The sequence below is a fragment of the Pelobates fuscus genome, chromosome 5, assembly GCF_036172605.1.
Source record: "Pelobates fuscus isolate aPelFus1 chromosome 5, aPelFus1.pri, whole genome shotgun sequence".
NCBI lineage: Eukaryota > Metazoa > Chordata > Amphibia > Anura > Pelobatidae > Pelobates > Pelobates fuscus.
The window spans coordinates 208863753-208890093 of NC_086321.1; the positions used below are offsets into that span (position 1 = coordinate 208863753).

Sequence of the window (26341 nt, forward strand, 5' to 3'; positions counted from 1 at the left end):
AACCCTTCTCAGATATGATATACCCCAAGAACTGCACAGAGGTCTGATCAAAGAGGCACTTCTCTATTTTGCAATACAGACCGTTTTCTAGCAGTTTCTTTAGTACTGATCTGACATGTTTATGGTGGGATTCCAAATCAGGTGAATATACCAATATGTTATCCAGATACACAATAGCACATACGTGCATGTAATCTCGGAGGACATAGTTGATAAAGTCCTGGAAGACAGCAGGGGCGTTACACAGGCCAAAGGGCATCACTAAATATTCATAGTAGCCACTGCGAGTGTTAAAAGCGGTTTTCCACTCATCTTGTTCTCTTATCCTGACCAGGTTATACGCCCCCCCCCCCCCCCCGAGCGAGATCCAGTTTAATAAACCACTTGGAACCTTTTAAGCGGTCAAACAGTTCTGTGATAAGCGGAATTCGATAAACATTCCTCACCGTTATCTTGTTCAGACCCCTATAGTCTATACAGGGTCTGAGATCACCCTCTTTCTTCGATACGAAGAAAAAGTCAGCACCTGCCGGAGATGAGGATCACCTGATAAGCCCTTTCTTTAGGGACTCCTCAATATATTCTTCCATGACCTTATTCTCATGCTCAGAGAGGGGATATACCCGACCTTTAGATGGCCTAGTCCCTGGTAGTAAATCAATCACACAATCATAAGGGCGATGGGGAGGGAGTTTCTCAGCCTCTCTTTTCTCAAAGACCTGGGCTAAATCAGCGTACTGTGGAGGCACTGAGGTAGATGGGGCCGAGGGCGGGTTAAGTGAACAAACGGGATGCATAGGTATGAGACACTGTAATCAACAGGTAGAACCCCAAGACAATATGTCCAAAGTGACCCAATCTATAACGAGGTTGTGCTTTCTCAACCACGGAAACCCGAGGACTATGGGACATGAAGGGAAAAGCAATGCTCTCCCATTGTGAAAGGCAATGCTCTCCCAGTGTAGGGCCCCATATGGTGAGTTGCACCTCCTGAGTTTCGTGAGTGGCTTGCCATCGAGTGCTTCCACAGTTAGAGGTGAGGCCTTGCATACCAAGGTCATGGCGTGGGACTCAGCGAAGGAGTGGTTTATAAAGTTGCCAGCTGCACCTGAGTCTAGTAGGGCCTTGGTATGTATGGTCTCACCGTTAAAGGTGAGGGTTACCGCTAGAAGCATTCTAGAGTTTTTGTTGTGAGGGGATAACTCCATAACACCCAAGACCAACCCCCTCCTCTGGTCTCAGGTGCCGGCGTTTCCCTGCAGGTCAGGACATGTCCTTACATGCCCCTTTTTGCCGCAGTAGAGGCATAGGCCTGGTCTCTTTCTGCGTTGTTTCTCCTCTTCGGGTAACTTAGTGGTTCCTAATTGCATAGGTTCTGGTGGTGGAGCAAAAGGAAGCAAAGCAGGTAGAGAAGCATAGGGCAAGGTTTGAACCTGCATCTAGTTATAAGACTGTCGCTGAGAGCATCTCTCTCTAATGCAATTGTCTATAACAATGCAAGTCGATGAGATCATCTAATAAAACGGGTACCTCTCTGGATGCTATCTCATCGAGTAGGTAATCAGCTAATCTTACCTGAAAAGCGGTTACCAGAAAATCGTTATTCCATGCCACTTCCGCCATTAGAGTAAGGAATTCTATGGAATAGTCTACCACTGTTCTGGAACCATGTTTGATGCGTAACAAGGCTTTCCCAGCGGAAGCTATCATACCAAGCATGTCAAACGTTCTCCAAAAGGACGACAGGAAATCAGCATAGGTGATGTTGGGACCAGATTCCCATATAGCATTTGCCCATGCTAAAGCCCAGCCAGAGAGATGATTAATGGCAAAGGCTATTTTTGTCCTTTCAGTAGGAAAGAAGCGTGGGTTCATAACCATGTGTATATCAACCTGGTTCAGAAACCCACAACAAAGGGCAGGATCACTATTATACCTTTGGGGTGGTGTCATGTGTACCGAGTGAGAGGAACCTTCCTGTACAAGTATGCTAACAGGGGCTGGTGGATCGACTTGTTGTGCCCCCGCTTGGAGGTGAGTGGTGTGCTGAATAGTCTGTACCGCCTGGGCGAACTGATCCAAGCGGTGGTCTTGGAATTCTGAGCAGCTAAATGCTGCGAGATGTCTGTTGGGTCCATCTGGCCCTGTCGTAATGTAACGTTCATTAGGGAACCCTAACATGCATACAGGACAGAGTAGAGAGAATTGCAATACCGATCCTTAGAATGGTCGGGTTATGCAATAAGAGAGACGGAACAACGAGAGACAAAGTCAAATATGAGTAACCAGGAAATCCAAATAACAAGTGCAACGCTCAATGGTAAACCAAAGACCACAACAGGGCACTAACGCAAGGGAGAGGTTAACCTATATACACAGGGTGTCTGATTGGCTAATCTCCAATTAGTGTTAACCACAACACGTGGGAGGAGTTTCTTCCCTCCCTTGTGGTCTCTAAGGTCATCACTGTGTGCCAGGTCACATGACCGGGTGCAGCACACATATAAGGTAGCTGCTCTGGAGCGTGCAGCGTCAGACACACTGCCAGTCTGGAGACAGGGACCACAGGACGCTGCTCGCTGTAAAGAGGTAAGCAAGGTCGCCGCGAGTGGCATGGGGCTTGACAAAACCAGCAAACAAATACTTTTAAACAAATATGCAAACCAAAATAAAGCAAGTAAAATTTGAACAGAATGTAATAAATGTTTACAAACTTGGTAAGCTTGCACTGTTGCACATGCCTCTCAGCTAAGGGAGTTTCTTCAGCCTCCCCAGCTCCATGCCAACCCACTAAACCACCCATAAAACTATGTGCACTTTAATGACTTTAACAAACAAAAGAGCAAAGGATGCCAAATGTCATGAAAACAATAGGACACTGGTATGGCATCCAGATCACTTAATTGAGATAACATTGTCTTTGTGTCTGTAGAGTCCCTTTAAGTCCCCATCCGACCAGTGATAGGTTGCTTTCTGATAACTTACTGGTCTCATCCTTATGGGATCAGGCATTTATAGCAACTGGGCAGTAATATATGCCTGGTTTCTAGTCTTAATAGCCGCTATCTGCTTCCTAATGCCCTAATTTCCTTAAACTTATTATTATAATTCTTAAAGTCATAAATAATTTGTATTTTACACTCCGGGTCCTGATTTTTTTTTTTTATTTTTTTTTACATATTTGTTTTACATGCTTGCAATATCATCAGGGGTATTCAATGTTGACAAATAAATCTGTTTTAATAGATTAGCAATGTTTCACATCCATAGCAACGAATATTAAGTCATATCGGGTCCTGATTTTAAAGGATTACTCCAACCCTTTATTATTGATGGTTTAATTTCCTTAATAATATGCCCCATTGGGCATTAGTGACTACGTCCTTTAATATAAAAAAAAAAAAAAAAAAACACTATAAAATAAAGATTAAACTTATATTGAATCCCGCACCAAGAGAGGGTCTTCCACTCCCCGCAACACTAATTTTCTCTTTGTTGTCCATTCAAACGCTTCTCACAGAGGAGCATTTCATAGGACTGTTTAATCAGTTTAAGGTGCATGCAATTGCTCTGAGCTGGTAGATGAAGGAAATGGGGGTTGACAGGATTTTCCAGAAAAAAAAAAAAAGAGGAAGATGAAGTTGATAGGGAGGAGGTAAATGAGGGAGGGGAGATAGGTGTTGCCCACAAGGGTAGACGTTCTGTTGCCAGCACACTGCAAACAGATGTAAATTTTGCACAGAATTCACATTCACATCAAGTCACATGTGTTGTGATGTAAGTAGCCCTAGCACAAAAGTGAAAATAAATCTGCATCTGCAGCATTTCAAGCAGAAATGGTACACATACAGACTAATACAACAATGACCACGTAAAAGAAAAAAAACAGAAGTGGTCATGGAGGTTGGAGTAACTCTTTAAACCAAGCTGTCCATAAGCTTTCATTCCAGCTAAAATCTTGACCACATTCAGGCTCATTTGGAACATATTTTGCAAGCTCCAGTTAAATACTGTCAGGATTTTGTATAACCATTGGCCCCATACTGCATCGAATACTTTACCCTATTCATTACGGGTCCATCGGGCTTTAGTAAATAGACCCCAATATTTCCAAAACCAGACACATTAGGGGTTATATCCAAAAGTGACTTTTTCTGAAAAATTGTATAAAGTACAGAAAGTGGGGTAGCCACCATGTAACCAGCAGGCAAATAGTTTACTTTCTTTTTTCTTTTAATTCAGGCCCAGATTTTAAGCATTTCATTGGATTTCATCTGTCCGGTGTTGTTCGAGCTTAATTCTGAATTGGTAAATCTGGACATTGTTAAATAGTGTGAACAACAACCGGATGGTAACCTCTGCAGGCCACAGACTGAGCGTAACTTTGTATGTATATTGTACCAGGTAATTTTGCAGAGATGTCCACTTAATATTTCTTGACCATCCAATATGCCCTTCACAACCTAGTAACTACAAATTAACCAAGGTGTAAGTGCACAATGCAGAATACATACACAGCATGTATAATATATACTTATGCACAATTTATTTGGACATCCACAATTGAACCAAAGTGTAAGCAAGCAATGTTCAGTGTATACGTATATACCTATAATAACCAGGAGACAGTTTTTGATTTCTCTAGAGGCAATAAACATAGTGTAATATGTATATGCAACAAAAGGAACTTTCACTTTAAGGAACCACTCACACGGTACAGATCCATGTCCGGGCTCTATGAATAGAGCACAGGGGTGTCCTATTCTAGGTCTAATGACAATGTGTTAGTCCGTTTATAAATCCACAAAAAAAAAGGATTCACTTCATATCGGCAATAATCTCCACACCAAAATATATTAAGAAGCCGCTTACATAAAAGAATATAAAGCAAGCCAAAATTTAAGTCGAGAGTCTATTCAAAGAAAAGCCTCTCACCGCTTCCTTCATAGCTTACTCATGTAAAACCTTAGTCACGCAAGATTTGTGGCTTAAAAACTACCTTTTCCCTTACAGACCCACTCGAGGCACCATAACAATGTGTTTCAATGAAGCTGCTACTAAGCCAGGAGAACCTGGGCACTGTCTGGTCTTAAGGTAGTGGAGACAGTAGCTATCCACTCTGATCCCTAATTTCTGACAATATCCAAGTTTTCAATAAGGAAGCTTTAGAGAAGTCGATGAGTCAGCACTGCTGTTAGGCTGAAAGCGTCAGCTCTTTAATTTCCATTAGTTCCCCTGGGTAAGTCCAGGAGTGCAGGGCTAGTTCATTGGCTGAGATCATAAATTGATCACTGTCCAGCCAATTAGCAAATGCATTTAATGCAGGGCTTAGCTTAGAAAGGCTAATGCAAACTCCTGCTTAGAAACTTCCGGCTGTTCGGCATTAGTAGTGGAGGTGGGGAATGGTGGCTGGCAAATCCCAAGTGAGAAATAACATGTTCAAAAACAGTTTGAACACATTAAATGGGTGGTGCCAGGGCACTCTTGGCACCATACCTACTGCAGCAAACCGTAGTGGTTATGGTGCTGAGAGTTGTAATAACTTAAATAAGATGCTTGACAAATTGCCTCCAAGTAAACATGGAGATAGACGGAGAATAGCACAGTTTGCAAATGAACAGTCTTTAGCGAATAGCTAAAATTAACTTTTTCCCACAGGTTTGTAACTGTATACAAGCAATTCCGATGCAAATGTGAAGTTTAGTGAATAAGCGTCTTAGCATTAAGCTCTTTCAGTCTCCTTGCAAACAAAGAAAATAATTAAATAAGGAAGTAGTTGTCATTTCCTTACAAGATGCAAATCTACTCTTATCAAAAACACTCAAAACTATTCTAGAACGTAGTATTATGTTGTCACTATTTTTACATTGTAACCAGCTTAAAATATAATATCACCCACTGATTAATTACATTAGCATCTTTATCTGATCTAGCATAAGTTATTTGCTAACCAAAAACCTGCAGTGGCAGATGTCTTTTTGTATCCAATTGGTACACATACGCATATGCAAATATTCTAACTACCTGCATTACCAAGTGTGTGCAGTGATTCCAGCAAACTGTGAATAACATAATGTTATAGTGATCTGTTAAATAGGGTACTGGCCTCCCCCTGTGTAAACGAAAAAAGTGAGTTTGCTTTTCTTTCCTCCCTCATCGCAGTGCTCTCTTCGAGGCTCTTCATCAATAAGGGATAAGCCAAATGGCTAATAATTTTGGTAAACTAGAAAAATGGTCAGAGTTGTGGCAGCGGACATTTAATGTGGATAAGTGCAAGATAATGCATCTTGGACGTAAAAACTCAAGGGCAAAGTACAGAATATTTGACAGAGCCCTAACCTTAGTCCCTCTATAAAAGTTTAAAATTCACCTTATTTCCAGCGCCGCGCAGGTCTGCCGGCGCTGGCTCCGCCCCCCTTGGTGACAATCGAAATTGCAGATTTTTAGCCAATCCAATGCTTTCCCATTGGGGGCTGGGGCCGCACGTTCAAGTGTCCCATCGGGTGGCCCATGCTGTTAGGGCCACCCGATGGGTATGGATTTCCATGGGGCCCAGTCAGCGCTGCTTCGCTTTAACAGCGCGACCGGGCCCCCTGTGATGACATCACAGCTGGGAGGAAGTGACTGCTCCAGTGTCTCCTCCCAGATATCAGAGAGCCAGCGCGAGAGGAAGGAGAGGGAGTCAGAGTGGGAACTCTGACACCCATCATCCTGAGCCACCACTGGACCCCAGGGAAAGTACCCTCCTGCACCTACAAGGTAGGAAACAGGAGGGTGACTTAAAAATTTTGTATATGTGCGTGTGTGTGCCTTTGTATGCATGTGTGTCGTGTGTGTATGTATGTATATGTCTGTGTCTATGTATGTATGTGTCCGTATGTGTCTCTTTGTGTGTGTGTGTGTGTGTGTGTCTCTCTGTTGGGGGAGTGAGAGGAGGGGAGAGAGGAGCCCATGGATCAGTTTCGCACCGGGGATTGTGTGTACGCCACTGATGCAAAGCGTAGGGATGCTGAACGTCAGGGCTTCTTTTCGGCAGCACTGACCCAGGAAGCATCTCCAGTGGCCATCTAAGGAGTGGCCACTTGAAGGTGTCCCTAGAGGCAATGTAAACACTGAATTTTCTCTGAAAAGGCAGTGTTTGCACGCAAAAAGACCGAAGAGAACTAGTATAATCACCAGAACTTTGTACAGAACACTGGTGAGACCTCACTTGGAGTACTGTACACAGTACTGGAGACCATATCTTCAGAAGGACATTGATACCTTAGAGAGAGTTCAGAGAAGGGCTACTAAACTGGTTCATGGATTGCAGGATAAAACTTACCAGGAAAGGTTAAAGGTTAAAGGATCTTAACATGTATATCTTGGAGGAAAGACGAGACAGGGGGGATATGATGGAAACATTTAAATACATAAAGGGAATCAAAACAGTAAAGGAGGAGACTATATTTAAAAGAAGAAGTGAAGGAGTTTAAGCATGCGTGGGATAGGCATAAGGCTATCCTAGCTATAAGATAAGGCCAGGGACTAATGAAAGTATTTAGAAAATTGGGCAGACTAGATGGGCTGAATGGTTCTTATCTACCGTCACATTCTATGTTTCTATCAAATGGTCTCTATGATACCATCTTGTTAAAATAGCCGAGTTTCACTTGGCTGTTTCAGCAGAAGTGCCTCTACTTTCCGTCAGAGGCGGAACAACCGCCAGCGCGACTGCACCAGGTCCCTATACGATCGATGATGCCGGGAGTAAGTTATTTCCTCATAGCTCCTTACTGAGCGCGCCATGCGGGAGGAGGAGAAGGTCACACAGGCACCTTGAGAGAGAGCAACTCCAGACACAACACACCCATCAACCTCAGCCAGCAGGAAGCACGCCATCCTCCTGGATACAAAAGGTATACGAACAGGCGGGTGGCTGCAAATATACAAATTATGAAATTTATTTATTATGACATAAATGTGTATGTCACATTGTGTTTATTTATGTGTCAAGGTGTGCATCTGTGTGTCAGGGGGGGTGGTGGTGGTGTGTATCAAGATATGTGTGTCAGTGTGTGTATATTTCAGTGTGTTAATGTGTATGTATGTATGTATGTATGTATGTATGTATGTGGCAGTGTATTTGTGCCTGTGCATACATCCAAGCAATCAAACACCAACTCACATATAACATATAAACACACCCCTGCATTCAAACTCTAAAAGTATATACAAATATACCCCTTCACTCAAACACCAATACTACATACAAATATATATCCACATTTAAAAGCCAACATTACATCTAGGAATGCACCGAAATGAGAATTCTGGTCCGAAACCGGAAATTCAGGATGCCCTTGGCCAAAAATTACTTTTTTCCCACCAAATGATTTTTTAAAAGTTTTTTCCTATAATTTTATTAATATTAGACTTTTTAATGAATTTAATTAATCTAATATGAAAAACTTCCCTTATCTTTTAGTGCCCCCCCCTTAATGTTCCTCTCTTCCCCCCTCTAGTGTTCCTCTCTCCTCCCCAGTCCCATAGTGTTCTTTCCACCTCCCTTGTCCCATAGTGTTCTTCCCCCCGTCCCGTCCCTCACTAAGTGGAGACACCCCAGAAAAGGTGCAGGTTGTGCTACCTGCTACCAGAGGGGCATAAGGATGGAAACCAACCAGCTTTTATTGCCCCTCTCAGTCGGCCTTTGTATTGGCAACTGTTTTAACGTTTTTCACACCCAGGGAGAATAAGTTGCACTTTGTTTTTATATATATCAGGGTGGATAAAAATCAACGATTTAAAAAAAAAAAAATCTGATTGTTTTGATTTAAATGCTTTTTGAGGAAAATATATTACCATCCAAAGGTTATAACATATGGTTGCAGTGCTCATTTGCTGCACCTCTTAGCCTTAAGTGTTCCCGAAATAAAGACTAATGTTGTTGAAATTGCTAAATACTTCCATAACAATCATTTTGCTGCAGCAGCTCTGAAAAGGATGGGTGGAACCAAGCTAACGCTCCCACAAGATGTTAGATGCAACTCTGTGGTGGGCTGTTTTTAGCAGTATATCAAGAACTTGCCTATTCTGATGACAGTTTGTGAACAAAATCGAGATTAAATAGATGGCACTGTCACGGCCAAAATCCTTAAAGGACCACTCTAGTGCCAGGAAAGCATACTCGTTTTCCTGGCACTAGAGTGCCCTGAGGGTGCCCCCACCCTCAGGGACCCCCTCCCGCCCGGCTCTGGAAAGGGGAAAAGGGGTAAAACTTACCTTTTTCCAGCGCTGGGCGGAGAGCTCTCCTCCTCCTCTCCGCCTCCGTTCCTCCCCGTCGGCTGAATGCGCACGCGCGGCAAGAGCTGCGCGCGCATTCAGCCGGTCGCATAGGAAAGCATTCATAATGCTTTCCTATGGACGCTTGCGTGCTCTCACTGTGATTTTCACAGTGAGAATCACGCAAGCGCCTCTAGCGGCTGTCAGTGAGACAGCCACTAGAGGAAAAAGGGGAAGGCTTAACTAATTGATAAACATAGCAGTTTCTCTGAAACTGCTATGTTTATAAAAAAATTAGTTAACCCTAGCTGGACCTGGCACCCATACCACTTCATTAAGCTGAAGTGGTCTGGGTGCCTAGAGTGGTCCTTTAACATTGGGCTTAAGAGAAATGTTGAACATATGCTGAGCATCCTGAAACCCATCTCTGAAGCTTTAAACAAAATACAGAAAGATAGCCGTTTTATTGCTGATGCTATTGAAATTTGGAAGGAACTGAGTGAACACTTAAAAACAGAACTACACATGGACAGAATTAAATTACAAGCATTAAAAAACGAATGGGACAAGTACTGTCTCCAGCTAATTTTTTGGCAAATGTCAATATTCAGTACCAGGGTCAAATCTTAAGTGCTGAGAAAGAGGAGTTAGCTATGACATGGGTATCCAGCAAGTATCCATTCCTTAATGCCAACTATAATAAACTTCAAAGCTAAGGGGGAACCATTCAAGAAATATATGTTTGCTGAAGATATTTTAAAGAAAGTCCCACCAGTGAACTGGTGGAAGTCACTTAAGCACTTGGATTTAGAGACTGTTCAAGTAATGATTTCACTTTTAACAGCAGTAGCTTCTTCTGCAGGCGCTGAAAGAATATACTCTTCCTTTGGACTCATTCATTCTATATTGAGAAATCGTTTGGAACCCGATAAAGCAGGAAAACTTGTTTTTCTTTTCCAGATTATGAACAAAGGAGAAGATGAAGATGACGAGTGAGCTACAGAGGACAGTATTTAAGTTTTTCATGTGTAGGCTGGGCTGACAGTCTAAGTTTCTTAAAATATATATATTTTGTTTAGCCAAATTTGTTAACAAACATGGATGTTTGTTTAACCCCTTAAGGACACATGACATGTCATGATTCCCTTTTATTCCAGAAGTTTGGTCCTTAAGGGGTTAAGCAAATAACATATGCTGTAATGTTGTTGTTTCAGTTGAATAAATCTATTTATTATTAAGGTAATGATTATTTTTCTCCTTCCTAAGTACAACAGAAAAGTTGTCCAAATATGAATGATTAACCTATTAAACTGGGGATAAAAAAAACTAATATGAAAAGTTGTTATTCTAAAAATCTACATCTACTTGCATATTAAAGTTATAACAGCAAGAATTAGTCTTTATGTAGAAAACTATGATTTAAATCAAGCCTTACTGACTAGTGATTTAAATCAAATCCACCCTGATATATATATGGTACAAAAAGCCATATTTGTTATTATTTAGTTCTTCCATTTTAAAGTTGCTGACGACGTTTAGGGCCAAGGAGGCTTCTGCAATCCTCTGATTATTTCATATTTCTAATTTTATTTAGTTAATTAGGGTGCGTGGTAATTCATGGGAATTTGGGGAGTTTAGTGTTACGGTGAAAAGATTTTAAAAAATAGAGAAAAAAAATAATTTTTAACATTATTTAGTTAAAGTTCTTGTGTAAAAAGTAAAAAAATACTCAGGAAGTTCTGAACTCTATCAGCAGACAGAGTTGACAGACAGTGCCTCAGAGTTTGATGCAGGTTAATACAGTGATTAATACCTTCTTTTAAAAAAAAATGGTAGGCCTTTGTGGGGTACTTTAAATTATCAGCCTGCTAAGATGCTCTAAAATTGCACATGGACCCAGCGTCACACATAAGGATTGCAAAATATACAGTAACATCTCCAAGTGTGTGTAAAAAAAAAAGGCAGAAAAAATGCTAATTGCTACTAGACTTGGTACAATCTAGCAAAAAAACTATCCTACGCTAGGGTTTAAAATATGCCATTTGAAATACCCTGGAGTGTCTACTTTTACAAATGGTAGGCCTTTGTGGGGTTATCTCGAACAGTCAAACTGCTATAATGCCCCAAATTAAAACATAGGCCCATCAAATCCGTCTCTCAAAATTCTACTGTAAATACTGAAATGGACTGGTCTCCTATATGGCACTGTAGCTTCACGAAATAGTGCCAAAGGCATACAATGGGGGTATTGTTGTACTCAGCAGATGTAGCTTAACACAAAATTAGTCACACACCAACTTCACGAAATACACATGAGAAGTTCTTTGTTATAAGTTTGTGTGTCAAAAAACACCAAAAAACCTACATTTTAGTCCAATATGTAGCAGAGATTGGCGGTGAAATGGCTACTTAAAAAGTGTCAAAAACGTTAAATAGCCTGTGAAGTCTGCTTTATATAAATATATACTTGTGTGGCAATTTTGTTTTCTCTGATGGCTATTAAGCTTACAAGACAAACATGCCAAATTCTAAAATCGCTCCACATAAAAAGTTTATTTTACTCCTTGTGTTTTGTGACCTGTAACTATCCAAAAAAATCTGAAAATCCTAGGCACATTATATAGTCTGTAAATCAGAAAAAAACTAAATTAATTTATTTTTAATTAATTTTCCTAACCTGCACTAATTATGCACACATTATTATGGCAAAAACTGAAAAAATATATATATAGATTTTTTTATAATAAATAAGCATTTATATATGTATGTGTTACATCAATTTAAAGCCCTTTTTGTCCTTTAAAAAAAACGGCATATAATATATAGTAAATAGTAAAATGCAAATTGCAGTTGAACGCAAACAGCAAAAATTTTTAAAATATATTGTGCCCTTAAGTGCAAGACAAGCTTTTGAAGCTGTGTCCTTTAGGGGATAAACACAAACACATCCTGTATTAAAACACACAAATTATATACAATCACCCCTTCATCCAAATACCACCACTACACACAAAAGCACACATGCATTTAAAAGCTAACACTACATATAAAACCATACTCAAGAATTCAAACTCCAAAATATTATATAAACACAACCCTTCACTGAAACACCAATAATATGCACAAATGTACATCCGCATTTAAAAGTCAACATTACATTCACAACACACCCCTGCAATCAAAGGCATAAGTTACATACAAATACACTCCTGTCTTAAAATGATAAAATTATATACAAACACCCTTTCATTCAAACACCTACACTACACACAAAGAGCACACCTGCATTTAAAAGGCAACACTACATACAAACACACCTCTGCATTCAAACACAAAACCCAATACACAAGTACACCGCTGCATTACAATAGTATATACAAATACACACCTATATGCACACAAACTCTATGCAAAAACATGCTTACATTCAAATGCACAAACACTGCTCACAAATACAACCCTGATGGATCTCGGCGCTGACTGCGGCTTCGAGGGGGCTCTAATGCGCGGGAGTGTCCCTTTATGAATTGTATTTTTGTTTATGAAAATAAAGCTAAAAAAAAAAAAAAAAAAAGATGGTTCCTAACTTTTTTTAGGTGGGATCAAATAAGTTGCAAGAGAGTACTAAGAACGGACAACAGCTCAAGGCAGTTTGCATATCAGACTGATCCCACACAAAAGGGCATTCCAGATCCAAAATGCAGGCTGGCTCTCTCTGCATTAGAGATACAGCAATCCCAGACAACTGTTTCAGTCTTGTTAGGCCTTGTCAGTGAGGTATAGCTGTTACCCCTCTAGGCACTGTGAACAAGGGGTCCACTTCTGGATTACCCTTTCAACTTGGGGAGAGCAAAGAACAAGGTGCAAGAGAGTACGGAGACTGAACAACAGCTGAAGTAGCCTGCCCTTTGGTGGGTCCCCTCTCAGCTGATTTTAGCTCATCTTGTGTCATTAAAAAAAAAGAACCAGGGACATTTGCCTATCAAACTGATCCCAACCAGAAGGGCATTCCAGATCCAAAATGCAGGCAAAATGGCTCATAGATTCCAAGTAATTTTGTCAAGCCCTGCCTTATCTTGTATCTGTTCCCCCAATTTCAACATCTTAAACTGCATCCTAACCCCAGTATCAGCATCCAACAATCAATAAAAGCAGTAGAACCCCTATTGGGAAAAGAGAATAAAAACTTATTTGTGCTGCAGCATGGAAAAAATCCCCTAAACTATGTTCCGGGTTGAAACAATAGGAATCCCATTAAACAAAATTTCAACAGGCCAATGAAGTAACCTCAATAAGCTAAAAATACATATCAAAGTATCTTCGAAGGTAAACTGATAAATAAGTGGAATGAAAGAAAAAAAAGGACTAGAGCCTAATTAATGTCCATAGTTTTGTATCCCATGCTGCAACCCTACATTAAATAAATACTATAGTCAGCCCTGCCACTTCATCTAAATAAAGTTGTCTGGGTACAGGCTCCTTGCCCTCTTAAATGGACACTATAGTCACTAGAACAAGTGCAGCTAAATATATTTGTTCTGGTGTGTATGACATATGTTAACTAGATGTATATATATATGTAAGTCTGTAAATAAGCTCATCCTCTCTTAAAGGGACACTCCAGGCACCCAGACCACTTCTGCCCATTGGAGTGGTCTGGGTGCCAACTCCCACTACTCTTAACGCTGCAAGTGTAATTATTGCAGTTTTTTATAAACTGCAATAACTACCTTGCAGGGTTAACTCCACCTCTAGTGGCTGTCTATAGACAGCCACTAAAGGGCACTTCCGTGTCCATAGCACTGTGCTAGAGCGTCGCTGGACGTCCTCACGCTGTGTGAGGACCTCCAGCGTCGCTCAATTCCCCATAGGAAAGCATTGAAAAACATTTTCAATGCTTTCCTATGGAGATCTCTAATGCGCATGCGCGGCATTGCCGCGCATGCACATTAGGGTTCCTCAGCCGGCAGGTGGGATCAGTCTCGCCCACTGGCTGACATAATCACTGGGAGGAGCGGCGGCAGAAACCACCGCCGAGGGACATCGGCGGGGTCTCAGGTAAGTGACCTGAAGGGGCTTTCACCCCTTCAGCTACCAGGGGATGGGTGGTGGGAGGGAGAGGGGACCTGCAGTGCCAGGAAAACTGATTGTTTTCCTCCCACTGGAGTTTCCCTTTAAGCAAATGTTAATTGACAAACCTGATGTGAAAAGAAAAAGTCTAAAAACATAATCTAAGAAAATAATCAAGTTTTAGTTTTATCCCAAAGTTAAAGGGACACTACAGTTATCAGAACAACTACAGCTTAATATAGTTATTCTGGTGTGTATAGTATGTACATGCAGGCATTTTAATGTAAACACTGCATTTTCAGATAAATGACAGGGTTAATATTACTGCCATGGAAAATCTCTAGTGGCAGTCACTCAGACGGCCACAAGAGGTGCTTCCTGGGTCAGTGCTTTGCATGGAGATGCTAAACGCTCCCCATAGAGATGCATTTATTCAATGCATCTCTATGAGTAGATGCTGATTGGCGCAGCATTTTGCTATGCATGCGGAATAGTCTCCCAATGCTTTACAATGGAAAAAACATTGGATTGGCTAGAATCATCAATTTTGAGCGTATCAAGGAGGCGTAGAATGGCCAAGCACAGTGAACAAGCGCAAGAATAAAGGTACGTTTTAACCCTTTTTAAAGCGTGCAAAGGGGGTCTGGAAGCCTAAACAATGTTTTTAACACTATAGTGTTACTTTAACATTGCAGAATTAAGTCCACCTCTAGTGGCTATCAGTATGACAGCCACTAGAGGCACTTCTGCTGCACTAACCGTGACAGAGAAGCCTCCCGAGGAAAGCACTGCTTCAATGCTTCTACGAGAAGCATTGGATTATAGCACTCCTCCGTGACATGATGAGAGGAGAAGTGAGCAGTGCTGCCTAGGATGCCACAGCACTGCACAAAGTTCAGCTGAAAGCGGCGCTGTCACCCTCCCACTCCAAAATTAGTATTTATGAAATACTCAGATTGACTCTCTTTGAAGATATACTGAGACAAAGTAGGGACTACTTAAGGGTACCTATAACAACATATGCTCTTCTAAAGACCATAAAATTTGATCTATACATTGAGGTAGCAAAAGTATAGATTGGAAGAGAAAAAATATAATTAAAAATAGGTCTCTCACTGTCAGTCAGTTTTTCAATGTGGTCTTTATGCCAAAGAATTGACTGACAAGGGAGAGCAAAAAAGACCCTCCACAGCGGTCCTTCTGTTCTCCACACTTAATCGCACAGTGCATGCGCCATGGTTGCTAGGATAACTCCCAAGCCGACACTCCTAGCATGGCAAGGGAATATAGGAATGGAGCGACTGATGTAGAGGCGAGCATGCTGTTAACGAAGCCAAACAAAAGCTGTATTCCTAACACTATATTATCCCTCTGACCCCTCCTCAGCAATTAAAGGGTTAAAAACCCTTTTTCCACTTGACTTCATTCCAATGCCGAGATCCTTAGGGGAGGCTTCCTCCGACATCAACAAAAGTAGGAACCAAATGTGCATACTTGTAGGTTGCCGAGCACGTTAGGTCTTCCCTATAGGAAACCATTGACCATTGAATACTTTCCTGCCAGGAGCAGACATCACTGCTGTACTCTAGTACCGCGGAGGGGGACCCTAGAGACCTTATAGTGGTCTTTTTACCTCAGTGGTTAACCCATCAACTTTACCCATCTACTTTTAATTGAGACCAAGACATCAATAAGGAAGCCTTATACTGTGTGCAGGTGGTAGGCTGAGAGCATCAGCTGACACTGTCGGGATGTCCGTAGCTCCCAATGTCAATAGCTTCCCTTTTCATTCCGTTTTGTGATTCTGGAGCTACTGGTAGGCGGACGCTACGACAGCGACAAGTCCCAGGATTCTTGATTGAAGCCTCTGACTCAAATGGAAGTAACTGGGTATAGCTCACAATCCCAGGAATTGAAACCTTGAGGTTAAACCGTTCATTAACAGTTTAACTTCTGAACGTAAACTGGCACCTGGGACCTTTTCACACCATAGCAACTTCATTCCAATGTAAATTGAGTAAAACTCACTCAAGTAATGTACAGGCTGCCATAGGAAAGTGCTGCTTCAATGCTTTCCTATAGGAAAGCTGCGCAGTAAGTCCTCAATGCTCCTAGGAGTAGCTTTTGATCGGACCGTCCCACTGGAGGCCATTGGAGGATGCGGACAGGTTAACACTGCCGAAGGAGCCTTGGTGTTGGTAATGGGCAAGGAAGAAAACCTTTGTTACATTTTTATTGCAAAGGAGGTGGCTGCGTAGTTCTACCAGGAACTATAGCGATAGGAATAAAGGTTTGTATAACTCTATAGCAGGGGTCCTCAAACTCCGGCCCCCCAGATGTTGCTGAACTACAACTCCTATGATTCGCAGGCTATGTAATACAAAGAATCATGGGAGTTGTAGTTCAGCAACATCTGGGGGGAGGGAGGGGGCAGAGTTTGATGGCCCCTGCTCTATAGTAACCCATAATCTTCCCACACAGTACAGCCCAGCATCCCACACATACTGCCCAACAGCAAAATAATAATAATTACATGTACAGAAATACACCGCATGTGGCAAGCCTATAGCAGGGCCCCCCAGGGCAGCATACAATACTGGGCAATTTTATTCCCCATGTCACAGTGTGAGCGGGTACATACTGGCTGCACAGGGAGGGCACATTATTGGGGTGAGAGGCCCACTACAAGCACGATCACAGCTCGAGGCAGTGGTTATGGTGCCAGTAGTCGTCAAACCTTTTAAAGACGACTGTGCGCAATGATTTTATAACTATGTCTGCACAGTCATAATAAAATGTTACACTGCGCAGATACTACCGATACAATAGTCTGAAATAATAAATTGTGCGATACTGAGGTAATTCCAGCCATTTATAACAGGACAATGAGGGCAGCGCGCGCCGCTCCCACTCTACCCCCGTACCGGCTCACTGTCCGCGTGCAGCACTTCCAACCTCGCGCCACCGCCAGCTCCCACGCGCTCACCCAAGACGCGGCGAGAGCTCACTGATTGGCAGTCACCGCGCCAAACACCGCGAGACTTCACCGAGCCAACCGCCACTTCTATTGTCTTGGCAACGAGCTGAAAGGGCACCGGATGTGACTAGGCCTTTTTTTGTTTTATTTTTTATGTTCCTCATAGAACAACATTGACCGCTTCTCCTTTATCAACAGTCAATAGAGGTTTCTTTACAGTGAGTGTAATATTCGTCAGAGTAGTATTTTTTTATTATTTTATTTTACTATACCGTGTTTAAACAGCGATATCCTACCATACTTTAAGCCAGCGCCATCATACTCATATATTCATTTTCTATTAGCTCTGGGGAAAATGAAAGAAAGGGGAGGGAGGGGGAAAAAAAACCGCTTTCGGTTCAACCAAGCTTGAATAGAATAGCTCGAGGCATGTGGGGTGGGCGGGCTTATCCTTGGATTGGCTGTTGGCTCAGCTAATGGGATCTCTCCTATTGTAATTCGGCCAATCAATAGCCGCCTAGCACTCAGAGCCCGGGCCATTTGGGTAGGTTGCACTGCGTTGTGGTTTCATCTTGTGCTTCGGCCGCGGTCGTGGAGGTAGTTCGTAGACGGCGGAGGAGCAACGAGGTAGGTAGCTAATATAGAGCTGTGACCCGGGGATGTTATCGCTACCTGTAGCTGGTTAGTTCACGGTGTGTTTGGCTCTCGGTAGACTCGGCCAGAGCCCTGATGAGCCCTAATTCTGTCTGCGTCACTGCCGACCTACTGCGGCCTTGTGCTAGCAGCGTACATCGTGTGAGCCCTGGCTCGCTGTGTACCGGGAGGGCAGTATTCGGGGTGCTCCCCGGCTAGTTTCAATGCGCCTCCCTTCCCTGTGTAATTGGGGGCGCCCCCTCGTGTTGGTGCAGAGCGGCTGCGGTTGGAGGAAGGGATTTGGCCATGGTGCTGCTGGCTGATCTGTACCCTCACACTATGGCGGCCATACTTGGCTTCATCCTGTATTACTGCTAATAATGAAAGATAACTGCTATAGTGTGTGACCATAACCACCGCCAGATATAGCTCTACAGGGGCTTGTGGTGATAACCGTACAGTAATCATGCTGCGTGTTTTACCGATAACCGGGAGGGCGGATTGTTATCTACCCCTTCCTCGCCTCCTCTATGGAGGTTATTTGCTAAATGGTTTGTGGGGCCTACAAGTGAAGCTACTGAAAATTTTAGACACTAGTGGCTAATTCATGGACATCTTCCAAACTGACTTTAATAGCCGCAACAACGGCCAAAGGTTGTCATGCGACACAATGCGTAGTTTGGTAACTAGGTCCGGAGTCCTTTGTTATGTAATACACGGATACAGTGTTTGGGGGTGGTATCAGTGTATTGCAGCCGCCATGCTGTCTATCAGTCTTCTTCCTCAAACACAAAATGGCTGGTGGCGGAAGCTCGCGGCAGAGGGGCGGGGCCGGGCTGGCCGGTGTGATGGGCTGGCGCTCAGACAAAGGAGCGGGGAGCTGTGAGCCGGGCGGGGGAAGGGAGCTCTGCGGGCTGCCGACAAAAGCTTAACTCACTCCCAATACATGACGATGGCTTGTTTCCACCCTGTGCTCTGTGAGACCAGGTACCCGGGCTTTGTTACAGCAGAGGCAGCGCTTCTACCGTGGAAATAGCTAGTGTTTTGGGTTGATCGGGCGAGTTATTCATAATTAATTGGAGCATGGGGATGGTGCTGATTGGACGACAAATGGAGAAATAATTTTGATTACGGTTTATGAGCCAGTACAAATCAGAATTGCAAATTATGGGGTTAATGCAAGATAGTCATAGGCTGTCCTTTCATTATGATATTATCTGTTGGCCCCACCCAGCACGAAATTTCATTTATAACCGTGTTGTGCAGCCCAGTGGTTTTATTGGTTCTTGGGGATAGTGCAGCAACCATGTCTCCAATGACTCTTATGATGGCCTTTATTCCTGCTTGGTTTTTGACAGATAACAACCACCACTTTAAAAGTTTATTGAAAGAAAATGGAGACAGAGCAGGAAGAGGTTGAATTCACCAACACAGAGACTAACGGTGAGTTTTGTGCTCTTTCACAACATGCTATTGTTTATTGCATTAATGTTGGGATCTTCACCATAAATTGTTGCATATTATAGAATGAGTAGGTCTGTTAGAATCATCCTGATATGTTTTCTCATCCAGGTAAACGTCCAGCTGAAGATATGGAGGAGGAACAAGCATTCAAGAGATCTAGAAACACTGATATGATGGTTGAACTCCGTATTTTGCTTCAGAGCAAAGTATGATTTTCTTTATTTTTCTGTTTTGCAAACTGGCATGTCATTGTGTGGTGACTTTATTTTTGAACAATTTTTCTTTTTTACCTTTCAGAATGCTGGTGCAGTGATCGGAAAAGGAGGAAAAAATATTAAGGCACTTCGGACAGACGTGAGTTGTGGTGTCTTGTTCTTAAACGGTTTTGTTTTTTGGTACAGGGCGTAAGACTTTTTTTATTTTAATGTTTACATTTTATGTATAGTATTCAACAGAATTATATAGTTTACTTTAAACTAGTTATTTTTATTTTAATATTTTGCTGTAAGCTACATCTGAATCAGTTCAGCGTATAACGTAATATATTTATGAAACATTTTTTAACTTCAACAATTATTCCTGAAAGTGTAATGTTGGGTTTTTTTTTTTTATGGGGAGGCTAACTGGGATATACTGTGATGTTTTTGTTTATTTTCAGGTTTCCATCCCCCAGATCTCTCAAAGTATCTGGAATTGGTTTTTGTTTTTTACCAGATTTTATTGTAAATCTGTTGCATTTGTGGGATATCTACATTCAAAAACCAGCCTACTTCAGTTGCTTAATGGAACTGAAAGAGAAATGTAATCCCATTAGCACTAAGCTATGTGCAACTTAGTCCAATTACACGCTTAATTGTATTAGTACAGTATGGCTTTATACTGTTTAATTGAAGAAAAATGAGTTTAGTTTTGTATTAAATTAAAATGTATTGCTTTTCCCCCCCTCTTCCCTCTCCTTGTTTTTTTGGCCACATATCTCCGTTGCCCATGTACTGGATCGTCTTACCCCGCGTTGCCCACCATGACGGCCCATCTATCCCTGAACGCCCATGTGAAAACCCTGGTTGGCTATGCCCAAAAATGTGCTCGTTGCCCAACGGGTACTTTTCCTGACATCTTCTGATTGAATGCCCTTGCCCAATGCCAACATCCACGAACGCCAATGACAATGCAGTACAATGCCAGTGTTTCAGTCCCAGACAGCAGTGGCCCCGAGCGGTATGTCCCAACAGTTTATGCCTCACTGCCTGATTAGAAAGATAAATGTATGATAACCTGCCTTTTTTAATATGATTAGTATCCCCTACATAGTGTTGTTTTTTTTCTGTCTTTACTATTTCTCCCTTCCCCATTTGAGATTTTTATTTTTTTCCTTTCTTCTTTACTTCCACAGATCTTCCTTAGTTTTGGTCCAAAGGCCCACTAATTTTAATTGATAATAAAAAAAACTTTATTCTAAGAGTAGCATATTTACCACATTGTACATCTAGTTGTTTTCTACTTGTCTTCGTGGTTCATCTGATTTCTCCAACATTGCCTGTCTCATTTTTTTTATTTTTCTCTTTATTTTTTTTTCCTAATGAAGCGCTAACTCTTTATCACTGCACATTTATGTTGCTTTTTTTTTCTCCTCTTCAAAGCCCATTAGTATGTAATTATTTTTTTGAGTGGTTTCATCCGTACAATGTCCACCACTTGCATTTTCCAGCTTCCCTTAAAGTGACAGCATATCATTCAGAAAGATGCAAACTAGTGCTGACAGGGAATGTAATTGTTCTGTGCCACTTACTTGCCAGCTTAATCTGTTTCCTTCCAAAAACCCTTCCCTTCACGAACATCTAAACATTTTATTGCCCTATAAAATTTTACAAATATGCATGTATAGACTTTAGAAAACTGGAAGCGTTTTGTAATTCAGAGCATCCTTTTTAAGTAAACTGCTTTATGGAATACATTAATGACATCTGCCTTTTCCCTTTCTGCTTCATGACTTGTATCCAGTATTTTAAGCATCAGTGCAGACATCGAAACCATTGGAGAAATATTAAAGAAAATCATTCCTACTTTAGAAGAGGTATATATACTTGTTTTTATTTTTTTATCTCCACTGTTTCCCAATCTATTTTGTATGCTAAATATACATCTTTTTGCAGTACCAGCACTACAAAGGAAATGATTTCGATTGTGAGTTGAGACTTTTGATCCATCAAAGCTTAGCTGGAGGTATTATTGGTGTGAAAGGTGCAAAAATCAAAGAACTGAGAGAGGTTGGTATATATATATTTTAATGTGACTTGCTGAGTTGGTTATTTTACACAATACGTCACAGTGACTTAAAATTTGGAAAGTTGTTCACTAATCATTACATTGCTGTATGTAAATCAAAATGCATATTTTTGAACATCTCAGTTTTTGTTTAATATTTATTACTCTCTTCATGATTGCAGAATACACAGACTACAATTAAGCTTTTCCAGGAGTGCTGTCCCCATTCCACAGATCGCGTTGTGCTTATTGGTGGAAAGCCAGACAGAGTGGTTGAATGCATAAAAGTTATTCTTGATCTAATATCTGAGGTAATCCTTTTTAATTTTATCCAAGCAAGTGAAACCACTTGAATCACTGTTCTGGACATTTCATTAATTTTTCCCTTCTCTCTTAAGTCTCCCATCAAGGGACGAGCACAGCCTTACGATCCCAACTTCTATGATGAAACATATGAATATGGTGGTTTCACAATGATGTTCGATGACCGCCGTGGACGACCGATGGGTTTTCCTATGCATGCCAGGGGTGGCTTTGATCGAATGCCTCCAGGCCCTGCTGGTCGCCCAATGCCACAGTCAAGAAGAGACTATGATGATATGAGCCCAAGGCGAGGACCGCTTCCACCTCCTCCAGGTCGTGGAGGCAGAGGTGGCAGTAGAGCCCGCAATCTTCCACTTCCACCGCCTCCACCACCTAGAGGAGGGTAAGAATGTCTGTGTGTGCGCACGCTGTTAACATTTCTAATTTTGTCTAATTTATATTTATAAAACTTAAGTATCTGATTATCGTAAAAATCTTGACTCTAACTGTGTGACTGCAGTGTGGAAATGAAAACAAATCCATATAAAGCTTATGTGGTGGTTTTGTTAATACTAAAAAAAAATTCTCCCTGTTATATTTAGGGACCGAAGAGGGAGACCTGATCACTATGATGGGATGGTAAGAACAAAATGTTTTTTTTTTTTGTTTTGTTTGTGTTTTTTTTTTTTTTTTTTTGTTTTTTTTTTTTTAAATTGCTTGGATTTGGGGATTTGTCTAAACTGGCTGTTTATAGGTAGGGGGTTACTCTGCAGCTTGAAACAGAATAAGGTGGGGGGAGGGCGGGTGCTTGTCAATTGATCACCTGTATAATTGTTATTAAAAATTTCTCTTCTCTCTTTATTTTATTTGTTTTCCTCTTCAGGGTGGCTCTGGATATGGTAAGTGTTCAATCTTAGTGTAGCACTCCTACATTTTTACCTTGGTTAGAATAATTATCTTAACGTGTTTTTCTTTTCTCTTAAAAGGTCGGGGGTCATATGGAGATCTTGGTGGACCAGTCATAACAACACAAGTAACCATTCCTAAAGATGTGAGTTGCAATGTTATCCCCTTTTTTATTCCCAATCTTGGCCAGTGATTTAAAAACAAAATATCTAACATAAATGTTTCTTTAGTTGGCAGGTTCAATTATCGGAAAAGGTGGTCAGAGGATTAAACAAATCCGTCATGAATCTGGCGCGTCTATCAAAATTGATGAACCTTTAGAGGGGTCTGATGATCGCATCATTACCATCATAGGCACCCAAGATCAGATCCAAAATGCACAATACTTGCTTCAGAACAGGTTAGTGTGTAATAGACCCGGATTTTTATTTTATTTTTTTCTTAATACTAATCACATGATATTTTCACTTAACTTTTCCTACTGCTTTTTTCTTTTCCCTTGGTTTCCTCTTTGTTACTAAAATGAAAAGCTTTAAAAACAAATTCTGCTTAACATTAACAACTCTGCTTTTTCTGTTGTGAAACAGCTGCTGTATTTGTAAACCTTAATGTGCCTGTAGATTAACTAAAATGTAGAAGATATCAGTGGATGTTGGTTTAGTTCTGTGTGGAAGACTAGTGATTTTGTTGTTTTTAGATAACCATATTGACAACAAATCACGGTCTGCCATATGGCACAGACCATGCCTCTACAGGACAAGTTGAAATGAGTTTTGATATTTGGTGTCACCGCAGCGTTTCACATCTTACCTATTTTCTAACCACACTTTATTTTATTCTCTCCTTTTCTTCCCCCTTCTCTCCTTTTGTGTGGGAAGGGGGATTTTATTTTATTTCAATAAACTTGCACTTCTACCACTACATTTCTTTTATAATATTTTAATGTTTATGCACTTAAATGTTCTAATGCTGGATTTTCTTTTTTTTATAGTGTGAAGCAGTATTCTGAAGATTATGCTTATGGGTTTTGACTTCTAAACATTTGAGAGGCACATGCTCAAGGTTTCTAATGTAAGATTCTCTTTTTTTTATAGTGTGAAGCAGTATTCTGGCAAGTTTTTCTAAGACTAGTGAAGAATGGTGATGGAATCCTGCATCATTGTTTATTTTACCTTTTCATCTGTTTTAAAAAAACAAAAAAAATTAATAATAAACAAGCCAACACTCCTCTGCTTCTTAGGTGTACTACATTTAAGGTGTAGCGCTCTCTATTCAGTGTGTTTATCATCGTGCAGTTCTTTTTTTACTGAGTTGGGAGTGTATTTCATTAGTGTAGTTTGGAATAGTTTAAAAAAAAAAAAAAAAAAAACAGAAAGCAGGCTGCTGACTTGTTTAACTCTTTTAAACACTGCCTTGCCTTTTTATATAACTGGTTACTTTCAGTGTGTGTAGCTTGGTGGTATAAATATATATAGATATATATATTAAAAAAAAAAAAGAAATCTATGGTTTTGGGTCACAGCTTTTTATTTTTCTTCTCCTTAGGGAATGTGCTGCTCTTTGGTTCAAATACTTTTTTACGTATAGCAGCTGGATATATAGCTATATATATATTTTTTATTTTTTTTTTGGCTTCTTCCCTTGATAGAATATCTGTTAAATAGCACACAGATCTTATATACACCGTATAGAATTACTATGTCCGATTTGGTTGTCTCCCCTACCCCCACATTTTAATCCTATTGTAGGGAGCAGTGACTTTTTGGGGGGGGGGGGGGGCCTATGAGGTGTGAGTGAGTTATCTTTCCCACCCCCTACTGCCTCTATTTAAAAACTTGTAAAATTGCATGTCACTATAGAGATGTATATTTTTAACAATTCATGTAAGTTGTTCAAGGGAAGTGTAAAACTTGCTAACTTAATTGCTATCTTGTAGCTTTACTTTTCTATTATATAGACTATCGTGCTATTGGTTTTTATCTCGCTCAAGCTCTAACTTAAGTGAAGTAAATTACTACATAAGCAAATATTTGTACTTAAAGTGCTCCCCCCCTTCAATCTTTTCATGGCAATTGTGAATGCTGACATAAGTGCAAATTGAGTACAACCTGCACAATTTACTTTTATCTTTATCAATTGATAATTTTATCTGATCCACAGCCCCTTTTATCCTGGCAAAGCATGCAAGTTCATTGTCTTCCAAACACACCTCCTTGTTTTAACACCCTGGAATGAGCATAGTTTTGTTGAAACCTCTAATTTTGCCTATTTTGTGCTTGGGATCACCATTCTGTATACTTTATTTTTATGGGTTTTTTTTTTTTTTTTTTTAAATATCAGGAACAAAATATAATTTCTTTTTCAGGCATAAGTGGATTCCAAAATATTTTGTTTAGATCAGCTACAACGAAAAAAGCCTGGAATGCTTTTCTTCCCCTTTCGTTGCTCTTGGAATACAACTCAAGATCTGGATGTTTTGGATGCATTTGTTAATAGTAACCAGCAGCGCCAAGAATCCAGAAACCAAGCCGAATTTCCCACCTCCAAGAATATTGTACAGAATTAAGAGCTGAAAAAAATTGTTAAGAATTTTTGTTTTCTGCTAAATTCAGTTATATGACATAAATTAATCTCCACTTTAGCTTTCTTGTGAATTTTCAGTTAACTTTTTTTGTGTGAAACCTTTGGGGCAACAAATGAAGTTAAACTTTTTTTGTTTTTGGTTTTTTTATTCTAAATGTTCTAAAGTTTTGGGCTTCTTTTTCTGAAATGTCTAAAGTTTGGGGGTTTGTGTTCACTGTAACAATGTGCAGATTTGTACACATTGATGTTTTTATCACTTTTACATTGATCTGTTGTAACTGAATTTAGTCACATGTGTAGTGTATTGAGAATTGACCAGCTGTGCTCTCAGTTTTTATCAATATAATTAAACGTTAAAGGATTTTTTTTTTAATCTTTCTTTCTTAGCTTTAGTAAAGTAGTTTTTTTTTTTGTTTGTTTGTTTTAATCCTAACTATATAAATTACATCTGGCGTAGCCAATGTTTATTGCATACTGGTTTTGAGATGCTACTAGTGCACTCAGTAGAATTTTTTTAATGGTCAGTCATAAGGTAGTTAATGTGTAAAGACGCTACAGCAATTTTTTTAAAAGCGTTTTATCTCCACATAGGTGCTTGAGCATCTGTGTTATAAAGAAAAGAGGGGTAAAAAAAATCTAGGTTCTAGTTTTAATGGTATGCAAATAATAAACGCCTCTGAAACATTTTCACTGTGACTTTGAAAATCCTACATTTTCACTGAAAATTAATTTAAATTTTACTATTCGGTGTTGCTGCATGACTTAATTTCTATTCTAAGAACTCAATGTTGATTGAGTTACAAGTTTACAGAATAGATTTAAGGTACATTCAATTCTGAATTGTTTTGATATTTGTAACAATTTATAAGCATTATGTTG

The 26341-nt window shown here is 40.5% G+C and overlaps 2 protein-coding genes across 3 annotated transcripts in view; one reads left to right on the forward strand and one right to left on the reverse strand.

Annotated features, from left to right (window-relative positions):
• Positions 1–17330, reverse strand: part of RMI1 (RecQ mediated genome instability 1) — a 29184-nt gene extending 11854 nt beyond the window's left edge. The window contains exon 1 of the mRNA XM_063454996.1: positions 17256–17330. The gene's annotated coding sequence lies outside the window, so the exon portion shown is untranslated. The remainder of the gene's footprint in view (positions 1–17255) is intronic.
• Positions 17331–17834: 504 nt separating this feature from the next.
• Positions 17835–25835, forward strand: HNRNPK (heterogeneous nuclear ribonucleoprotein K). 2 transcript variants are annotated; one of them, XM_063454997.1, is made up of 15 exons: positions 17835–17935; positions 19300–19384; positions 19514–19611; positions 19703–19759; positions 20580–20623; positions 21407–21479; positions 21559–21672; positions 21853–21981; positions 22069–22376; positions 22576–22612; positions 22857–22872; positions 22960–23024; positions 23110–23279; positions 23871–23950; positions 25245–25835. In XM_063454997.1, exons 2-14 carry the CDS (start codon positions 19336–19338, stop codon positions 23908–23910), a joined length of 1200 nt encoding a protein of 399 aa, XP_063311067.1. In that variant the 5' UTR covers positions 17835–17935; positions 19300–19335; the 3' UTR covers positions 23911–23950; positions 25245–25835. The 2 variants fall into 2 exon arrangements, with proteins under 2 accessions (XP_063311067.1, XP_063311068.1); XM_063454998.1 differs by having other exon boundaries at positions 22069–22280.
• Positions 25836–26341: the final 506 nt, after the last annotated feature.